This window comes from Ambystoma mexicanum, chromosome 11, assembly GCF_040938575.1.
Source record: "Ambystoma mexicanum isolate Mex_15411 chromosome 11, UKY_AmexF1_1, whole genome shotgun sequence".
Classification (NCBI taxonomy): domain Eukaryota; kingdom Metazoa; phylum Chordata; class Amphibia; order Caudata; family Ambystomatidae; genus Ambystoma; species Ambystoma mexicanum.
In genome coordinates, this window is record NC_090934.1 from 1,357,968,966 (window position 1) to 1,357,989,171 (window position 20,206).

At 46.3% G+C, this 20,206-nt stretch overlaps 1 protein-coding gene across 1 annotated transcript in view; it reads left to right on the forward strand.

Annotated features, from left to right (window-relative positions):
* The window catches only part of MTMR10 (myotubularin related protein 10), a 431,932-nt gene that overhangs the window by 120,942 nt on the left and 290,784 nt on the right, over positions 1 to 20,206 (forward strand). Inside the window, exon 5 of the mRNA XM_069624915.1 lies at positions 14,390 to 14,532. Coding sequence (XP_069481016.1) covers positions 14,390 to 14,532 — 143 coding nt within the window. The remainder of the gene's footprint in view (positions 1 to 14,389; positions 14,533 to 20,206) is intronic.

The window sequence follows — 20,206 nt, forward strand, 5'->3', positions numbered from 1 at the left end:
TGAAAAAGAATGAGTGTAGTCATCTCCTTGATCGATAATTGTACCTTGGTGGTTATGAAGGGCCTTACAGTTTGGCACATATGCATTCTAAACTCCCGCGAGGGCGTTTACCTACAGCGCTTTGAGGCCAACCCAATGGGAAAAGGCACAATACAAATGCCAAATTACATTACAACATATGAATCGAGCATGACTTTCCATAAGACCCATTGAGTGGCGTGCTAAGCAGTTTGTTGGGATTTTACACTGTACATTTTACCACTAGTTTCATATAGTCCGACATTTGATGGTGTAAGCTCACCCTGTGCCTGCCCCATTCGAGTTGATTAAAGGGTATTGTGGGAGGAAGCTCAAGGGTATTGCATGTAGCAACCTTATAACCACTGCAAGCTCACAAGACATACATTTACTCAGGATCCTTGCCATTGTTGTTCGTCTGGAAGCACTACACCTTTGTTCGACAAGGCTGTCTAATCCACCCTTTGGATGCCTTTCCAAGGAGTCCATCCCTAATACTACATACATTTTATGAAGCGGAGCGTCTTGGGTATATCATTTCAGCTGACAAAAGAAGCACCTCTCTCCAATAATCAACCTGCAGGAATTAAAAAAGGGGCTTTCTTTTATACTTAGTAATTGTATGTTTTTCCAACTTTCAGTAAGTGGACAGATTTACTCATTGGTTAGTTTTAAGCAGAGGCTCACTCCTGCCCCCAAGAGCCAAATGGTTCCTTGCTGGTGAGTAAAACAGACAATGTCAAAGCCGGCATGCTCATTTTTCTTGTCTATTTAGTTGGGCAATGAGAATAGAATGGTGGCTTTGCTTGAGAATAAGTTTGGTTGTACACGGGTACAATGTACTTGTGCTACCATCTAAGACCATGCCCATTTATGCCCCTCTGATGCACACCTTCATTCCTTGCACAGAAGACGTTTTCCAGCGAACCTCTACCTATATTTCTGGCTTTGCCACTACAAGGAGATTAGAAAAGGCGTGTGATGAATCGGGTGAGCATGGCTTCTTTTTTTCATTCCCTACCTCCTTGTAGACCCCTCTGCCTCCCGCCTGGCTTACTGAGCGGTTCTACCCAGGCAGGCCAATTGCAGAAGAGTGCTCCGGCTCAGTCTGGTTGTTCCTGATGAAATATATGTGGCATACCCCAGGTGGCCACAACTCCGAGACCCCCTTGAACTGCCTTTCAGTTTTTCATATATTTGTGTTTGAGCTAATGGTTCTGCATACATCTATGGGGGTTTACTAGAGATTTTGAAAGCATAAGGCAAATAATCCTAAAATTTAACTCTGGCTGCGGGCTCCAAATTGTATCTATTTTTCTGATTTGTTAATCTGCTTAGAATCGCATGCTGTGCATAGGTCCGACATCCAGTGGTCACTGCGGAGTATTGCATTTTGTTTTTCGTAGTCGAAAAGGGGACGTCGACAAGGCGTGTCTGTAACACTATCCCTATAGTGACGTGCGTTGTACCCATAATCCCTCACGCGTCGAGGTCCCTTAGATTGTTTTTATCCGCCCAGCTTCTGGTCGCCTTACGTGGAGCTCCTAGAGAGACATTGCAAATACTTACTACGGACCTTGGTCCTTAATTATACTTATTATATTGTTAAAGATCCCTCCCCTCGACCTTAGCTGTGAAGCTGTTTCTCCGCCAAGCAAGTTTTCGACGGAGGGGAAGAGACGGAGGAGATCCTTCGGCGCTGCCGAACACGTGGCCTGGCCTCGCCGGCCAACATACAGTAGGGAGAGTGGGGGTTCGAACTTTTATCTTCTCTTTGAGAATGTCTTTCTTTCTCCCCTATCTTTCCCTTGGGGTTGTTATCACCAGTTATTGCCTCAGCTATGGAGAGGACACCTTTTAAGTTTTGCCCACGCTGTAGGGGCAAATACACTTGGAAGGACAAACACAAGCTCTGTAATTGTTGCTTGCCCCTCGATCATAAGGAGGACAGCTGCGCGGCCTGTAACCTCTTGAAACCAAGAACTCTTAAAGAACGCAAAGTTAAGAGGTGGGCGGACTATGCTATGTCGAAGTCAGTTTCCTCACCCGCCGCCGCTGTTACAGAAAGTGACGAGGAGGGTGATAACTCGACGTCCATTACGGAAGTCATTAACCCCCAGAAGGAGCGCTTGCGCTCCTCAACGTCCGTCCCCGGCCGTGACGGGCTCGGCTCACGCCCTGCTCATGGGGATGAACACCCCGGCGACAAGGACGCACACAGACCCCATAGGCCTAAGCACACAACCCACGGCTCTTCTTCGTCGAAGACGAAGGATCCATCAGCGCCGAAGGGGACGCAGGGCACTCCGGCGTCTACCTCAGACCGTAAGGGTCTCAAGCCCCACCCGCAAACGCAGCTGCGACCAGCGATTGGGCTTTCATCAAACACGGGCGCTACCCCAAAATCATCCGACGTAACGCTCCATAGAGCGGCCGTCGAGGAACAACGCGTAACGCAGGCAACGTCGACACCAGAGTCCTCTACTGACAAACTCGTTGTCGAGCCTGGCGAGAATTGTTTCCGAAGACACACGTAAGCGGACGACGAAACAAACGTCGAATACCGCACAAAAAGCTATAGAAACGCCGAAAAAGCATAAGAGTAGCCAGGAACTGCCCCTTTCATCTAAGGGCACTTCGGAACTACCGGAGGGCTTTTCAGATGACGGCGGAAACCTTTCTTCGACGTTGTGGGAGCGTTCTAAGCGTTTTGAAGGTGAAAACACTGATTTCCCCCCTCTAGACTATTCAGGGGTCCCCCATGAGACCCTTGAAAGGCTCCATTCTTGTATGGAGAAAATGGAAAGGTTTTTGGGAAACCAAAACTCACCCACACCCAAAAGACTAAGAGAATGGCCTCAGGATGACCCTAGGGTCAAAATACCTAGGCTGTTTCCTCCTTCTACAGACGTATATGACCTCCCGGAAGAGGAGCAATACCTCCAGGAGGATGAGGAGTGTTTGGGTGGAGAGGAAGAACATGAGGAAGAGGGGTTTGAAGAAGATCCTTACACTAGTGCAGGAGCTTTCGAAGAAGATACAGCTACCTTGCAGCCTTGGCAATCCCCATCAGTGCACTCAGACCCTGATGTCTTTCACCCTTCTCCCAAGGATTCACCTATTGGAAACACCTCTCCCATAGATGACCAACCTTCACTTAATGCACTATTGCGCAAGGTAGCAGCGCATTTTGAAATAGACACAGGGGAGACTCTTCCTGAATAGACTTTGTAGAGAAAGTTATTAAAGAAAAAGCCCCTGTTAGTCAGTCTATTCCGCTCCTGGCTTCTATAAAGAGAAGAATAACTCCTTCCCTTTCCAATCCTGCCTTAGTTAGAGGGGTCAACCCTCGGATAGAAAAGCTCTTCAGCCCTTCGCCCTCTGACCCGTTGTACATCAGAGGCCATTCTATTCCGGACTCCCTCGTAGTTACTAATACAAGGAAAAGAGCAGGGGTACCACTATCCACTAGTGAGGCACCACCTGACAAAGAGGGCAAAAAGCTCTACGCACTTGGGAAGAGAATCATGGCGTCCGCCGCCTTTTTAACTAGGATTGATTGTACAATGCATCACTCTCTGTTACACTCTTGCTAAGAGAGAACTACCCTTCAAGCGAAGAGCACACTCTACTCGAGGCACTGGGGCATCCATAGCATTCATTGCAAATGTTCCCCCTTGAGTCCATCTGCAAAGCGGCAACCTGGAGTTCTGTACACACCTTTACAAAACACTACTGTCTAGATGCCCACTCTAGATCTGATTCCCAGGTGGGACAAGCAGTATTAAGACATCTTTTCTCTACTGTTCCTTCTCACAACCCACCTCCAACTCCGGGTACTGCTCGCTAGTCTATGCACAGAATGTGATTCTAAGCAGATTAACAAACATCAGAAGACCATGCATTACTTACCGTAAAAGCATTTCTGATGGTTGTATCTGCTTAGATTCACATGCGCCCACCCTTCCTCCCCGCTCGGATGGAAGGAACATAGACATCCTTTTCTATAACTCTCTTTTCTGTACTCACTCACGTCTAGAAGGCTCCCTCAGGGCAGAAAAATACAAACAGAGGGACCTCGACGCGTGAGGGATTATGGGTACAACACATGTCACTATAGGGATAGTGTTACAGACACGCCTTGTCGACGTCCCCTTTTCGACTACGAAAAACAAAATGCAATACTCCGCAGTGACCACTGGATGTCGGACCTATGCACAGCATGTGAATCTAAGCAGATGCAACCATCAGAAATGCTTTTACGGTAAGTAATGCATTGTCATTCTTCCATTTCTCTTCTGTGCTTCCGTGGAGATATACGTTTGGGACACGTGTGTCAGAGTGGTCTTTGACTTCTGCAAGGGTGCAGAAGTGTAAGGCTTGGACACAATAGTGGCATATGTTTGGATACAGACTTTTGTTGATCAAAGAAAGAAAGTTGGAAAAATGTCTATCCCTAAACCGAAGAGGGTTTTCCTTTCCTCAAAGAAAACTAGTGCAATTGCCAGGAAGTCCAAAACTAAAATAATCCATCACTGTCGTGTCTCTAAAGCCTACCTCTGTTCCTAACACTAACTCAAAACAACTGTGCAAGGATGTCTTCCCAAAGGAAAGTGTTCATGGTAGTTCCTACATTGACTGATTTCGGATGGGCATCGGTGCCCCTTGATTACATCCTGCAAAGAGTCCTAAGCCATACTCCAGGTAAGCCCTTAGTCATTGATCAGAGGCAGCCACACCTCTTAAAATGGCTGACGCCATGTCGGAGGGCCTAGAACTCAAGATGTGCTCCACCTTGCTCCCGTCTCCCCTGACAGCCGATTGGCCGCCCTGCAGCACCAATACTGCAGTTCCACTGAGCCTGCAGGCAACGCCGGCCCCCCACCAAGTCCAAACACCAAGGCCTCTTGTTCCTGTCTGGCCCTGTCTATCCCAGGGTGATCATGGACGCCTTCCCTCTGCTCCCACTATGCTGCGCCTCACTGCATTGCCTGTAATCCTCTCGTTTGGCAGCTCCCTCGCCCCACCCTCCAAAATCAGGCAGCTCCGACCATACTCCGATACCATGCAAGGAAACCGTAATTGTGCGCTCACAATAAAAGTCTTACTTGCATACAGCTCGTTTAATAGTCCGCCCACCCTGGATGTACACGTCTCGTCTGCTTCTCTTCATGCAAGCCTCCTTTTGACCAACCCCAGACAGCCACGCACGCGCACGTCTCCAGGAACGGTTTCCAACCGCCCCTTTTCCTACAGTCCACACGGAAACTGATAAGGCCACTTATGCCACCCGCAAAAAACTAGCTGCTCCTCTCCCGCTGCTCACTCCAATGCCCCACAATGAAACAAACCTCTCCATTGCCCTAGACCTGTTGGCACACTGGACCCAGAACCCACCTTGCCACCTACCTGCATAAGCATTGCGCCTTTGTTAGGAAAGATTTCCATTTATGGGTAATTCCACTGATTCCTCCCCCGCTGCCCCCCACGATGACTATCATTCCCTCAATTGCTGCTATGCCTACCATGGTCTCAAGTGTTGTGTTGCTTATCATGGCATCAACTCCTGCGGCAGCCGCCAAATGTAAGTGGATTTACCACTGCCCCCACAACCACCCCCTGCCCGCTATCACCTCCTCTTTGACCTTGCCAGCCACTGGCTGCTCACATAATGCCCTGCCTGCTCACCATAAACACCCTTCCGACCCACCTCAACCCACTACTGGAACCAAAAGCCTCCAGAGAATGCGAGTGTGAACCTCACTAGCTCCCACAAGTTACACTGAGCCCACCTGCCCCATCCTTGGATCTGCTCGAAATGGCAGATTATCCTGCTGCACTATCAACCCCTGGGCCCTCACCGTCCCCTAGCCCCTTTCCCAACGGCAAAGATGCATCCTTAAAGTGCGCACTGATCAACACGCTCTCTCTTGGGGCACATGCTATTGACATTCACGACCTGACTACCGACCTCGACTTGCAATCCCCGAATCATGGCTGCACGAGGCCTCGGGCCACTACTTTCCTTAGCCACTAACTACTCTATCTTTAGGACAGACCGCACTAGCACACCAGGAGACTGCATAGCACTGATTGCCAAATCTGCTCTCCGCAGTAGCTTCATTGAGACTCCCCAATTACCTACCACGTTATAAATCTCTTCTCCTGAAACTGCCCTCAACCCTTAGACAACGTATAACTTCCTCCTCTTCTACCACCATCCATATTATGTTGGCCAAGCGGACTCTGACATCCCACGTTTGATCACTCCCTTGATCAAACCCACCACAAAGTTCATCATACTAGGGGAGCTCAACCTAGATTTTAATGACCCCAGTGATATTGAAGCTGCTAGGCTTGTTCACTCGTTCCTCCAGGAGCTGAATTTCACACAATTGGTCAACTCCCATACGCACAGTAAGGGACGTATGCTTGACTGGATTCTCACCAGCCACACCTCCATTGATATCTCCGCCATCACACTTGTGACCTGATCTGACCACTTCTTCATTGAATTTGCTATACCTCTTCCCACCCCTCCTGCCATGACCATTTCAGCTCGCAGCCCAATCCTGTTTGCAACACCCGGAATCTCATGCAGGAGTTGCTCATGCCTCACCCTCTCCTCCTTCCGTTCCTCCTCTCTTCATTCCAATTACACTTCTGAAGCCCTCGCTTACCACTGCCTGCAGAACCACCTCCTAACGATCGATCAACACGCCCGCTCAAATCCAAAACCCCCCAACTGCGGAACCCTCAAACGCTTTGTTTTCTGACGAGCTAGTTGCTCTCCACTGAACAAAAAAATCCTGTGACCATCTCTACAGCACCTCCTCCCCTCCCAAGCCAACCATGGCGGCATCTTCTCACCTTCCAAAAAATTACAAAAAAGCTGTCTTTTCCCACAAGGCCTACTCCTACAACACTAGGATTGCCAACGCTAGCTCTCACGCAAAAAACTTTTCACCATTTTACAGGAACTAGAGAACCCTCCCAGTGCCAACACGATTGCAAGATCCAATAAAGTTTGGTGCACAACCATTCAGGATGCACTCGCCAACAAAATGAAACTACTTGGGAGCAAAATCAATGCCAAGAAAATCCAACCCCAAAGCATCTGACACCACCACCCCATCCCTCCTCTCCCCACTGACATCATACCTTTCTCCTTCTCACAAGTCCCTGTCGAGCAAGTACTGAAGACTGTTATCCCTCAGACCCTCTAAATGCAATGGTGACTCCTGCCCACCTCACATTGTAACCATGTGTGTGCCTACTATAGCTCCAATTATTAAGATTTTGTCAACATCTCATTCAATGCCTGTGTTGTTCGCAAAAAGCATTAAAGCTGCCTGGATCACCCCTCTCCACAAAAACCCCACACTTGACCCTACCATACCCACTAACTACCTTGCATCAGTACCGTACCCTTCCTGCTCAAAATCCTCGACCGGGTCGCCTATTCCCAAGTGCAACAGTTCTTAGAAGCCAATCATCTGCTTGGAGCCAGGCAACCAGGGTTCCGACCTAACCACAGTACAGAGACTGCCCTGCTAGATTTAAAAAAGCAGATGGTTAGCATTTGTGAATCAGGAAATCTAGCCATACTCCTCCTTGGCCTTTCCACTTTTCTTCGGAAGCCCTTGCATTTTATTTTATTGAATTTTTATAAAGCGCCTTTGGCGAAAGGCGCTGAACAATAAAAAAAAGAATCCAAGAACAGTACAATCCAAATGATACAAATGCAATATGAGGCAGGGTTAGATCGGCAGAGGGAAAAAGCAAATACATTTTAAAAAACAGAAGAGTAAAGAAGGTAGAGTTTAAGATTTGTTTGGAAAGGGCAAAGAGATGAGGAGGAGCAAGAGCATTCCAATGTTTAGGAGACAAAAGAGAAAAAGAGCAGAAACGAGACCAGGCACAGGGAAGCATAGGAACAGTTAAAATAAATAGATTCTGAGATTGTAAGGGGCATGGAGGGACATAGAAGGAGAGTAGGGAAGAGTGGTAGAGCAGGACCAGGCCTTCAGTGCATTTGAAAATGATCGAGGGAAAGTGATACAAAAGATGAGATTCGAAAGGAAGTAGTGAAATTGAGAGCAAGGAGAATGTAATAGGGGACCAAGTGGGTAGAGAAAAAAGGAGAAGAACGGAGGAGTTCTAGATAGAACGAAGAGGGAAAAGGTGGAAGGCAGGGAGACCAATAATAAAGATGAACAGTAGTCGATATGGAAAAAGATGAGAGAAAAGAGAAGAAGTTTAGCGTGAAAGGAAGGATGGGGGCGAGCACGTTGAATGTTAAATGAGCATGGGTGCAGAAGCGGGCAATAGAGGAGATGTGAGGAGAGGGAAGGATCAGAGGTTGCCCACTGAAGGTGAAAAGGAAAGGAAGGATGGGGGAAGGAAAGATAACGGGGGATGGAGTGTAAGAGATAGTAAGAAAGAGAGAAAGAACAGAACATCAGTTTTTGAGGGATTGAGATGTAGAAAATGGAAGACATTCAGTTCTTAAGAGCTAAAAGACAGTTTGACACAGTGGAGTGCTGGGCAGAATCAAAGGAAGAGAAGGATCTGGGTGTCATTAGGGTAAAGGTGAAAGGAGGAAATGAGGGCAGAGAGAGGAGCGGTCTAGAGAGAAAAGAAGAGGGACCAGTACAGAGCCTTGAGGGACAGCATAGAGAAGAGTGAGTGAGGGAGAAGAGTGTCCAGTCCAAGTAACGGAAATAAGTCTGTTGCGAAAGATGGGAGCGACACTATTTGAGAGCAGACCCAGAGATGCCCAAAGTGCAGACTGCTTGGGTGCAAACCTTCCTTGGAGACTGCATCTCAAGAATTTGCATTGGAAATTCAGCAGCTGACCCGACTCCTGCACCCCTGTGCGTTGCCCAAGGTTTTTGCCTATGACCGATCCTCCACAACACCTATACAACGCATCTCTTTGACAACCTGGACTCCCTCAAAATCACATACACTACTTTGCTGACGACACCCAAATACTCATCCCCATCACTGGCAAACATGAGGAGGATACCATCAACAGGATCTACGCCACCATACAAAATTGAATGGTCACCCACAACCTCTGCTTGAATGATAAGACTGAACTCCTCATTGTGGGCTCCCCAGTCCACCTCAGCGATTATCCTTCTTCACTTTCTCCATTGACGGAACCTCTATCCCTGTTCTCAAACACATCAAAACCCTGGGGGTCTATCTGGATGCCCAACTCAACATGACCAATCACATTGACGCCAAAGCCTCATCCACTGCTTGTGCTGCCAAACTCATAGCACTGAGTCGGCAATCCCTCTCCCCAGAAAACTGCCTCACAGAGAACTCTTATCAGCAGCAAGCCCGATTACTGTAATGTCCTCCTCTCAAGCACTTCAACAAACCTAGCTAAGATGCAGATCCTACAAAATAAAGCCCTCTGTGCAGCATTGGGCCTGCGCCGCTCTGATCACATTACTTCCTCCAGACGTGAAGCTTATTGGCTTCCCATCAAAGCTAGAGTTTAAAACCCTGACACTGGCGCACCGCTGCATCTACAATGCAGTCCCCAGCTACTTGAACAAGAGCCTCACCCTAAAACTCCATGCTCTCTGCTCATCTCAAAGTACTTTGCTTACTATTCCAAGATTCAAAAAGTCCAGAGCAGGAGGAGTCTGCTTCGTAGTCACTGCCCCATAATTTGGAACTCTCACCCCCCCCCCCGTCTATCAGTAACAAAACCTCTTGCACCCTCTTAAAGAAACTGGTCAAAACCTGGTTATTTAACTGGTCCGCCTGCTTGTAATTTCTGCTATTCTACCGTCTTACCAATGCCTATTTGTACAAACGCTGAGAAACCCTTGGCTCTGGGCATTACAAAAATGCTATAAATAAATAAACCAACCGAAAAGTTTCCAGTCTCTCGGGTAATCCAAACTGATGAAATAAACAATGTTCACAAATATAGGCTCCAAGGCTAGGGTTGAGGTACTTTCCCCTAGACTACTTCTTATTCTACTTTCCTTCCGTTTGGGCTCCTGAGTCCCGTAGCCTCTTGGGTAAATGCCACTGGGCAATTCACAAAGATATGCATTTCAGATGCAGTTATTTATCCCATCAACTTGGCACACTTCCCTACCGAGCGTAGGGTTCCTTCTAATTCATTTTCAGTCCCAGGGTTCTCAACCCTCTTATCCTCAGATTTTCATGTGGGTGCGGGTCCCAGACTTGCAATATAGCGTTACATCTGCTTGGTTTACTCCCCTGCCAAGCAGATGACTCTTCCTTGTTTGCTTTCTTTACAGTGAGGGTCACACACTCTTATTCTCGGCTTCTCATATGGGTGTGGGTCCCAGACTCCTCAGTTCATCGTTGTATCTGCTTGGTTCACTCTCCTACCAAACCTACGATTCCTCTTTCTCTAGCTTGATAATTTTCGTGGTCCCAGACCCTCTTATACTTCCATATAGGTGCATGTCCCAGACTCGCAATCTCTTCTCAGGGTCCTAGACCCTTTCACTCCAGCTTCTACTTTCAACCTTTTGCTTGCCTGGAACTCTAGCACCTCCCGGATAACCCGCATGCCTGCTGCTCTGCCCTGTAGGTACTGGCTTTTCCTGAGCAGCTGCATTGCTTCTCGAGCCTCTGGTAGCATTTGGGCTGGCGGCGAGGTCTGCAGCGACTCGGCAAATGTCTCTCTTTCGGACTGCGTGCCCTCCCTCTCTGGCACTTTCCCGAGGCCTGGTGAGCCCATAGGTTTGACTGTGCAGTAGCCCAGGTAGTCCTTCCATCCTGGACTACGTTTGGGTTCTCCTTCACCACTGTTCATGGCTTCCCTTTCGGCTTTCGTTTGCTCGCCTGGTGCACGGCTCCCGCAGTTCCTCCCCGGTGGACAGCTCTCTGTCTCCGCTAGATTTGCTTTGAGCCAATTACATATCCTGAGATGCTAGACCGCTCACCCTGCTTCTCTAGAGTGAACCTCAGACTTCCGGTCATCAATATCTTTGCAAAAAGAATCTCCTGTGACTCTTCTCATTTCAACTTAAAAACTGTTCTGACTCTGTAAGCAATTTCACCTTGGCTGAAATCCCTGTAAAAGGTATAAATTTCAATTGCAGTGCAGCCCTGCCATCTTCTGTCTACCCTCCGCCACTGTCGAGTTCTGCCCAGACTGTAAACAAGAAAGTGATTTTTGCAGTGGCTGCATCTCCATAAGGAGGGCAAAGCTATTTGCCACTGTGTAGATAAATAAGTCGAGTAACTATAGTTTCAAAGACTGACAGATTTGTTCTGTAGAGTCTTGGATTCACTTTTCTACATGGCAATGTGAGTTAACGTGCCAAGTCTTGCATCATTCCATCTCCGAGACGATCATTTGTTTTCTTTTTAGGCACTGCTTGACAGCAGGTTGGGACCAGCATTTCCTTCAATAGAAAAGATAGTGCCTGCCCACCAGCACACCTTCATGACAGCAGAAGCATGTCTTTCACTGTGTTTTTGTTTCCATGCCCATCGAAGAGTGATAAGTTTCAATTGCATCTAATTTCCTCTTGGATCCAGGAATAGACCCCAAAGTGACAGATTTTATTTCACAGTGTGGTCTGGCACGTATTGAAGCAGTGACCCATGAACCAACCTTTTTAAATGTGGATTCACTTCACCCAAATTCTTAGGCTATCATTAATGACTTCTGAAAAGTGCTTCTCTGCTGCATTCAGAAGACTTGCAGCTTTTGGCTGGCCCACGTAAGGAAATTGTAAATGGATATCCTGGTAAATGCCCTATTCATGGCTTAAAGAACTTTGAGTTTGGATCCAGCCAGGCAACATTGCTTTTATGTTCCGTATCAAAAAACAGATTAATCTACTGGTTCTATTGCTGGTCCCTTTCGTGCCTCTTGCTTAAGGAGAGAATCTCTTTTGACTGCACCAGGAGCCTGACCTCCCTACTTTCTCTCCATTCCTATGCTTGGCTGCTTGCTTTCTCCAGAAACTGGTTTATAGGCATTGTGATGAATCGCAGGAATTCATCCCTTCTCCCCAAGGGGCATCCCCCTTGCCCCCTATGAGGCTAGGGAGGTCAGCCCGCTCTGCAATACCCTCCCTTGGGTTAGAGGCAATTGGTACCTCACTGGGAGAGACCTCCCCCTTTGGGGACACAAACTCCTGTTCCCAGGAGGAACTCCCTAAAGGACCTTCCAAAATAACATATTTAAATCTTTCTGATGACAATTTCTGTGAAGAGCAGGCCAATATGTGTTCTTGCCAACATGAAATGGAAATCCTCTTTCTAAGGTCCTGTTTCACTGGGACGAAGAGGACATCTGAAGGAGAAGAGAACCCACAAAAGAAAAATGGACAAAGCCCCACAGCTGCTTCAATCCAGGAGGTGCCTGAGAAAATGAAGGAAGAGCCGCACAGCATCCTGCCATTGGGAGAGATTGAGAGATGACAGGCATGCTACCATCGGTAGCAAGAGAGCCAGGCAAACTGAAGCCGAGAAAGAAGCTGAGACTAGTAGCATGACCAAAGGATGTCTGTGGTAAACCAAGTGTCAGCGCAACAACGCTAAAACAATTATGCCACAACAGTCTCTGGACAAGCCGGTACCTGAGATACCGGATCGCCATCCAAGACAGAGGGAGGAGAAGCTGGTGAAAGGAGATGAGATGCCAAGTTAGGAGGAAAGGAAGTCTATCCTCCATGAATGACAACCCCAGTGACGTTAACCCTATGAACGGAAGGTAATGGGGATAACTGGAGACCCCGGTGAGTGAATTAAAACAATTATTGCAATGCTCATACTCATCTGTCTAGAAGGAAGTTGTACAGTCGGTGCAAAGGGAATTGAAAGAGAAATATTCTGGGAATTACCCACTTAATAATAATTCATACCAAGAAGGCCTAAGTAAAATAGAAGAGCGGGTTCTAAAAGAGAAAACTGAGAACAAGCTGGACTTTGTAAAAAATATATGCAGACAAAGAGCAAATGGAAATCAAAGATTATGAACTATTCCGGAAAATAAGAAATAGCCCAGAAGGAAAATATACTTATTGGATAAGTTTACCGGGAGGGGAGAAAAGGATCACTCCTCATAGAAGAAAACGAGAAGAAACAAAAGTCCAAGACAATAATAAATGAACTATACAAACTGATACAAACTATCACTAGAACCTACCTAAAGATCATCTAGTGAAAAGTGACTGAGAGATGAGCCAACAAACCTCGGGAAAAGGGAGACATTCTCCTGACTTTGAGTTGTTAAAAATAGCGTTGGGGTCAGATAGGTTGGAGTTGGGCGGTGGACAATTTCCTAAAGACATTCACTTATTAGTTTCATGAGGTAGAGAAGCCTTGTAGAATAGGGAAAGATAGACTGTATTCACTTTCTTTAATAAACATATCAGTAAAATGTCTAATCAGTCTGTGTCCTCCTTCTGACCTACCTCAACATCTAGGCATTTTCTTTTCTTTAAGGAAATATGACATGATGAAGAAATCCCACCAAGCACACTTGCCCAGTCCTTCATCAGCGCTGAACAGTAGTTTATCTTTTGATTACAGCCGTGCTCGTCCTTCATTCCCTCATCACATTGATACACACCTTAAAAGGCATATAAAGCGGGGAAATGTCACAGCTCATGTGAAATGGTACTGCTGCCTAGGACAAAACATTACAAAAAGAATATTTCAATTGGTGTCGATCTGCTTGAGACTCACAAGTACGGAAATGACTCAACATGATTTACTACCTTAGCTATGGATTGTAATGTAACCAGAATGAAACCTAGTGAACTGTTGGAGCTAAGAGAATCTTCACTCAATCACTAACTGAAAATGTGATTTTGAAATATAAAAAGACAAGACCGTGGAAAAAAAGTATTTGAGCTGCATGCTACCAGCCAATTAAATATTCTCTCAAAAGTTATGCAGGTGGCGGGTGGCAAGTGGGGGATGTACATTTCACAACATGTGTTCTCTTGTTTGAGTCAGTTAATTATTGTCTTTTGTTTTAATGGCGAACTTGCAGAAGAATGCATTGTACAACTACTACAAACTATTGGCTACAAAAGGATGGTTGTGAGTCTCACTGAAACGTGTGTATAATACTTTGCAGGCACTACTAAATTCAAAGTTTGCATCTGTATGGGGGGGGCCTTTACGTTCAGCACAGATGGAGTCTGTTACGAAATGTACCTGTTACTTTCCTGCATTCCCAATTAGGATTCCAAGGCCAATTAGTTGTATTGTATCTTTCTTCATAACTTGCTTACACTGCTCATACTAGTTTTTATTTGGGCATGTGCTAATGCCAGAGACAAATGTTATTTCTCACATAATCACAATGTCCTTTTTGAATCTCTTCTCATTTCACTTGCAGTAAACGACACAAAGAGGAAACAGAAGATACTTGCACCCAACCACAAACTTAAATTCAACCCGACTGAGCTAATTATTTATTGTAAAGACTTTCGCATTGTTCGCTTTCGCTTTGATGAGGCAGGCCCTGAGAGTGCAAAAAAGGTATTTAAAAATACAAAAAAAATCAAACTTTTTTTCTCATCTTATGTACGTGTTACTGTTTGTTTTGGTTGTAAATATGCAATGCAGGTGACTACTATGCAATGCCTGCCAAACCAGTTTATTATTTTCTGTGACCAAAGGCTTCTGTGGGGATTTTCCCCTACTGATCTTTTCATTTGTGTGACTGTTAGCTGTTAACAAAGGTTTGCCATGCTCTCGTTGGTCTAGTTAGGCACTCAAACATGATTCAGCTTGAAACATCCCCTGGCTATTGCTTCTAGTTTTTAAACTGAAAGAAACTTGCCTATCTTGCTATGCTTGTCCTATCAATACGATTTGAATGTTTGTTTTAGGGCTGTTGACTTCAAGACACCTTGTTGTGACAAACCTCTGGAGTATATGCTTTGAGGGCTCTGTGATAGTCTCCCTTGTCCCTCTGGGAATATATGGTGGGGTGAACAAGAGGACTGAGTGTCTCCCCAGGCTAGAGGTCGGTTGGCTGTGGGGGGAGGAGGTTTGGGAAGAACTCCATTAGGCCCTGTCGGATGGCAGTGGAAGGTCTCGGGACGAGTTTGTACAGGCCCCTTCCTCAAGCAGGCTAAAGGGTCCCATTAGCCTGACCCAAAGTCCCAGAGAGAATGGACAATTGCACTGTCTCCTTGCCATTCAGCTTTATAATCCTGATACTTTTCAAACTCACACTGTAACCAAAGCTCCCATGATCGAGAATAACTTGCTTAAAAGGTCCAGTGAAATTAAAGTTCACACACGTGATGCAGTGTTGCCAGTTTACTACTCGCTAGCAGAATTTACACAAGCAACAGATGCAGTCTTCACAATCTGTTGTCTGCCAGCAGAGTTTTCACTTGCAAGAGAGACCGTTGTATTTTCACCAATGATAGACACTTGGGAGAACTAGAGAGTTTATGGTGATTTGCCACCATTGATTGTACATGCTGTGAAAGCAGGGCAGCTGTGTCCTTCCTAGCAATTCCCTGCAGTGGCAGTCGGGGGGGTTCCAGAATGGTGGGCAGGCCGTGTGGAGGCTTGGTCTAACCCCTAGCACTCAGGGTAGGCTAAATAGTCAATTGATCCCATCACTTTGAGTGACAGTAGCTTCTGAGAGTGTTGTCATTTTTGTGTGTTGACATGTTTGTCAGGATAGCAGTTTTTAGCTTTTTTTCTCTGGTGCAGCTTGCAGCAAGGCTGAGATTTTTCGGTTTCCAAAGCAAAGGGTTGTCTGGTAACTGATAGTGTTAGGGCTTTGAGTTATTTGGGGTATGGGAGTCTGTCTGTTTGACTGCACCACTTGCCTCTTTTGTTCATCTGATATATGATATGATATGATTGGTTATTTATAACGCGCTTAATACCCAGAGGTCTCTAAGCACGGACCCATGGATCGAACCTGTGTTGCTCCGTGTCGTCTTGTTTCCAAGGCGGGCACGTTGCCCCTGACCTATCCTCCCGTGACAATTGTTGAATGGATGTAAACTAGACCGTGCATAGTCATCATTTTACACACTGTTTTTATAATTAGTGTACATTTTATGATGTGTAAAAATTATCTGCCTCCGCATGATTATGCACACAGCACCGGAACTCTGAAAAATACAATTGTGTAATACTAGTTTGCTTTCACTACAAAATATAAATTCTCGATTGCATCTTATTTTTCCATCTTATTAAATATACAATTCTAAAATTCTAGGAAAATAAATAGGAACAGTGCATCTGTTTGCTCCACACACACCACAGCAAAAGCTGAATGGAAAGAAACCATTACTTTAATCACAGCATGCAGTTTCCTTTTTTTGAAAGGCTTCTGAGAAGTGCATTCTGTTTCAGAGACTTTTATCTATGGCTTAAATTACATCCATGTAGATAAAAATCAAGAGTTCTGTTTCTGTCAAGTAACCTGACCTTAGCAGTGCCCTCTGCTCTAAACCTGTGTGTAAATGTACACAGGAAAATAATAAAGCTGTCGTATTTACAAGATTTTCATGCGGAAAAAGGCCTGGTATGCACCTTATCTGGAGGCCTGCAGATCAGTGATGCGGGGTGCCTGGTGGCGTTCACATAGTATGGCCTCATTTTTATGGATCAAGGGATGATTTACTAATTCTCATTGCTGAAATCTGCCCCCTGACATAGTAGGGGAAATATGACCCCGCTGTGTCCTTTTCCATCTCTGTTGCCCACCCTCCCCTTGTACCCCAAACCCTTCATCCTCTCTGCATACATCCTGCCCCACTGGATCCGCCACATTTGTTACCATTGGATGGGTGTCACTGCTCCTACACACCCTTCACCCACATATCACTCTCTCGTTTCATTTAATACCTGACCCACATACTTCACCGGGTTTCCATCCCCTTCACTCTGGCACTTACCTTAGCTTGCATCGAGTCATGATTGTGTTTGCCTGATATGCCAGCCACCAGTGCAAGCAGCAGCCACAGACTGTCCCGTCCAGCCCAGCCTTCCCCACAATGGCACTGAAGATGAACCAGTTCTGGCAAATTAGAATTGCTCACTGTTCCTTTGAACATTGAAATAAATGTGTGCACCTGGAATCTGATGGCCGGAGAATCTGTGAGTTGAGATTCAGTGAATTTAAAGGCATATAGTCAATGACCACTTTTCATTCTATAAATGTCTTCTAACATGGATATGCCTAACCTTGCCCCATTTACTGAATAGTTCTAATTAGGCAATTAAGGAGATGATCAACCAATCAGTTATTCCTGGTACTTACAGATATCGGCTCAATTAGCCAGCAGCTGTTTCGTGTTCTTGGCAATTTCCAACCATCTATAATGCTAGTTCATGCACACATTAAATGTGGAAAAATAACAATCTCTGCGTATCCTAAGAACACAGACTGTCGCAGCCATGCCACTTGCGCATGGCAGGCCCAAGCCACCCACTTGCAGCACATTTGGCCTTTATGCCTTACACACACACAGTTCAATATAAACCGCATCACTAAAGCATCTTCACCCAGGCTCTAAACCTAAGTTTCCATCTTGGTAGGATAGATATGACCAATGCCTTTTGTTATTACACATGACTTTGGCAACCACAATGGTCCACCTGCCTTATAGCTAGCATTATCCATGTATGATGCACTTTCCTACCCACCCTCCGCCTCCACCAATGCACTATGGACATTTGAAAACCACTACCAGGTCGCACCAGTTCAAGATGTGCAGTATCCAAATGCCATTTTGCAAAATTACGAAACTTTGCAAAACTGGTATATGGCCCGCTCTGAAATTTTTCTGGAAAGTTGGGAGAGGTTTCGTGGAGGGGGGGGGCAAGTTTATAGGGTGGGCTCCCAAGTTTTCTATTTTTTCCCATAAACTGAATGGGCAATAACTTGGCTCACGCCTACAGGCCGAACGGCTGGACAGATTTTAACCAAATTTGCGGCAGGAGCAGGGGCTTGTTTCAGAAAGCGTGCTTGTGTTTGGTGGAAATCCGACCAGTACTTTTGTTGCAAAGAACTGAAATGTATGTTGCAAAAAATTAGTGATGGCTGGCTCCGCTGACCCATTTCCCTGTTCGCTCTGCGGACAAAAGGCTCATTGACTTGCAGTATGCCGTGATGTCGGCGAACATTGAACTCAGCCGTTGGTTGGCTGGAAAGAAGCGTGCTGTGCGTCAACATTTTTGGGAAATGCCAACATGGTGTATCGGAGGATAGTGCGGCGCCAAAAGGGCCTTGCAAACATACTTTACGCCATGTGGTGGTGAGAAGAAGGGATGGAAAGGGTGGGGGAGTGACAAGTGGTTCATCTGAGATATGGTGTTAGGTGGAATAAGACGGTGGTGTGCCTGCAGTATCCATGTGTACTCCACCAATTCATGGGTCCCTCCACAGGTGACTACCATGTGTGGAGAATGCAGGCAGCCTTTGTTACGGCACCGTAGCTTGTGCCGCAACCTCTTAGCGTGGTGACTGGTGGCAGCTCAATTGCAGAAGGGGAGTGCATTACACTTGACATAAACATTGTAACATAGCGTGTGCTATGTTGTGTTGCATGTGGTAAGCCTGTAGCCCCTTCCATGCATGGCTGGAGGCCTTGCACCAACAACTATGGGCCCTGGTTGCAAGTAGGTTTGACATTCTTGCCTTGTGTGTGGTTTGTCAGCATTGCATACATTGTTGGTTCGATGGGAGCACCAGAAGTGAGCTGACATGCGTATATTGTTGGTTGCATGGGTGTGGTCATTGTTAGAACATCCTAAAGTTTTAGGTGTCTGGCTGGAGATGGTGCAGTGAGAAGTCCTGCAGTGTGCCCACTGGGTGCATAGTTGGAATACTTTCAGTATAGAAGAGGGTAGGGTGCAAGTGCATCTTCTGTGCTTGGATACTGCAGTGCAAACTGGGTGCAATGTTCTAATAGTGTGTGCATAGAAGTGGATAGGGTTGAACTGCTTATTTTATGGGCTTGGGTAGTGCCCATTGTGCGGAGTGCTGACTACTATACTTCACTGTGAAGTATTGGTTTTGTGCACTGAATACAGTGTTGGGAACAGGGCCACTGTTGTGAACAATGTTTTGGGTTGGTTGGTAGTAACAACATAGTATGTGAATGAAAGTGGGTAGGGGTGCCGGAGGTTGTGTTGTGTGTAGATTCTGCTAACTGTTGCACGTGTCCATCTATAGCTGTATCACAGTGCAGAGTTTGGGAAGGAGTGCCGGTGGCTGTGGAATGTTTGTGGATTGTGGTAGTTGGCCACATGTTGGCATGCATGGTTGCATTACATTGCGGTGGGCGTGTCCAAAGCCTAAACTATTGGGTGCATGGCCAAAGGCCATAGGCCATTCACCCAAGAGCAAAGGCTTTGACCACACCCACCGAAGCAGTGCAGTTTGGACTCTGCATCAGTCAGAGGGTGGTGACCTGTACAGAATGGTTGTGGAGCGCATTTTAGACTGGATAGAGCATCGGAAGTGAGCTGACCTGCGTACATTGTTGGTGCCATGGGCGTGGTCATTGTTGGAACATCCTACAGTTTTCGTTGTATGTCTGGAGATGGTGCAGTGACAAGTCCTGCAGTGTGGCCACTGGGTGCAGTGTTGTACTGTCAGTGTAGAAGAGGATAGAGTTGAAGTGGGTGTTCTATGTGCTTGACTACTCTGGTTTGTGCAGATTGGTGGGAGTAGGACCAATGTTGTGAAGATTTTGTGGTTTGGTTGGCAGTAACAATACTTAGTGACTGGAAGTGGGTAGGGGTGCCGGAGGCTGTAGTATGTTTGTGGATTCTGCTATCTGTTACATGTTTCCATGCATCGCTGTTTTATGATGCGGAGGTTGGGTAGAAGTGCCACTAGATATGTAACGTTTGTGGAGTTTGGTATCTGGCCACATGTTCGTATGCATGGCTCCATTATGTTGTGCTGGGTGTGGGCAAGGCCTAGACTTTTGTGTGTATGGCCAAAGTCGTGATTGTTGGCGCTCTGGATGATTTTGGGTGTTGAAATCGGGGATTCTTTCCCAGACCTTTCTACTGGAGGTGCTTTGGAAACACATGCGACGAGCACTCGAAGTGGTTAACGGTAAATATGGAGTGCTGTACAGAAATCATATTGTTGGATGCAGAGGTCTGGATGTCAATGGTGCATGAGTGTGTGAATGTCACAGTACCCAATGAGGGAGTGCTG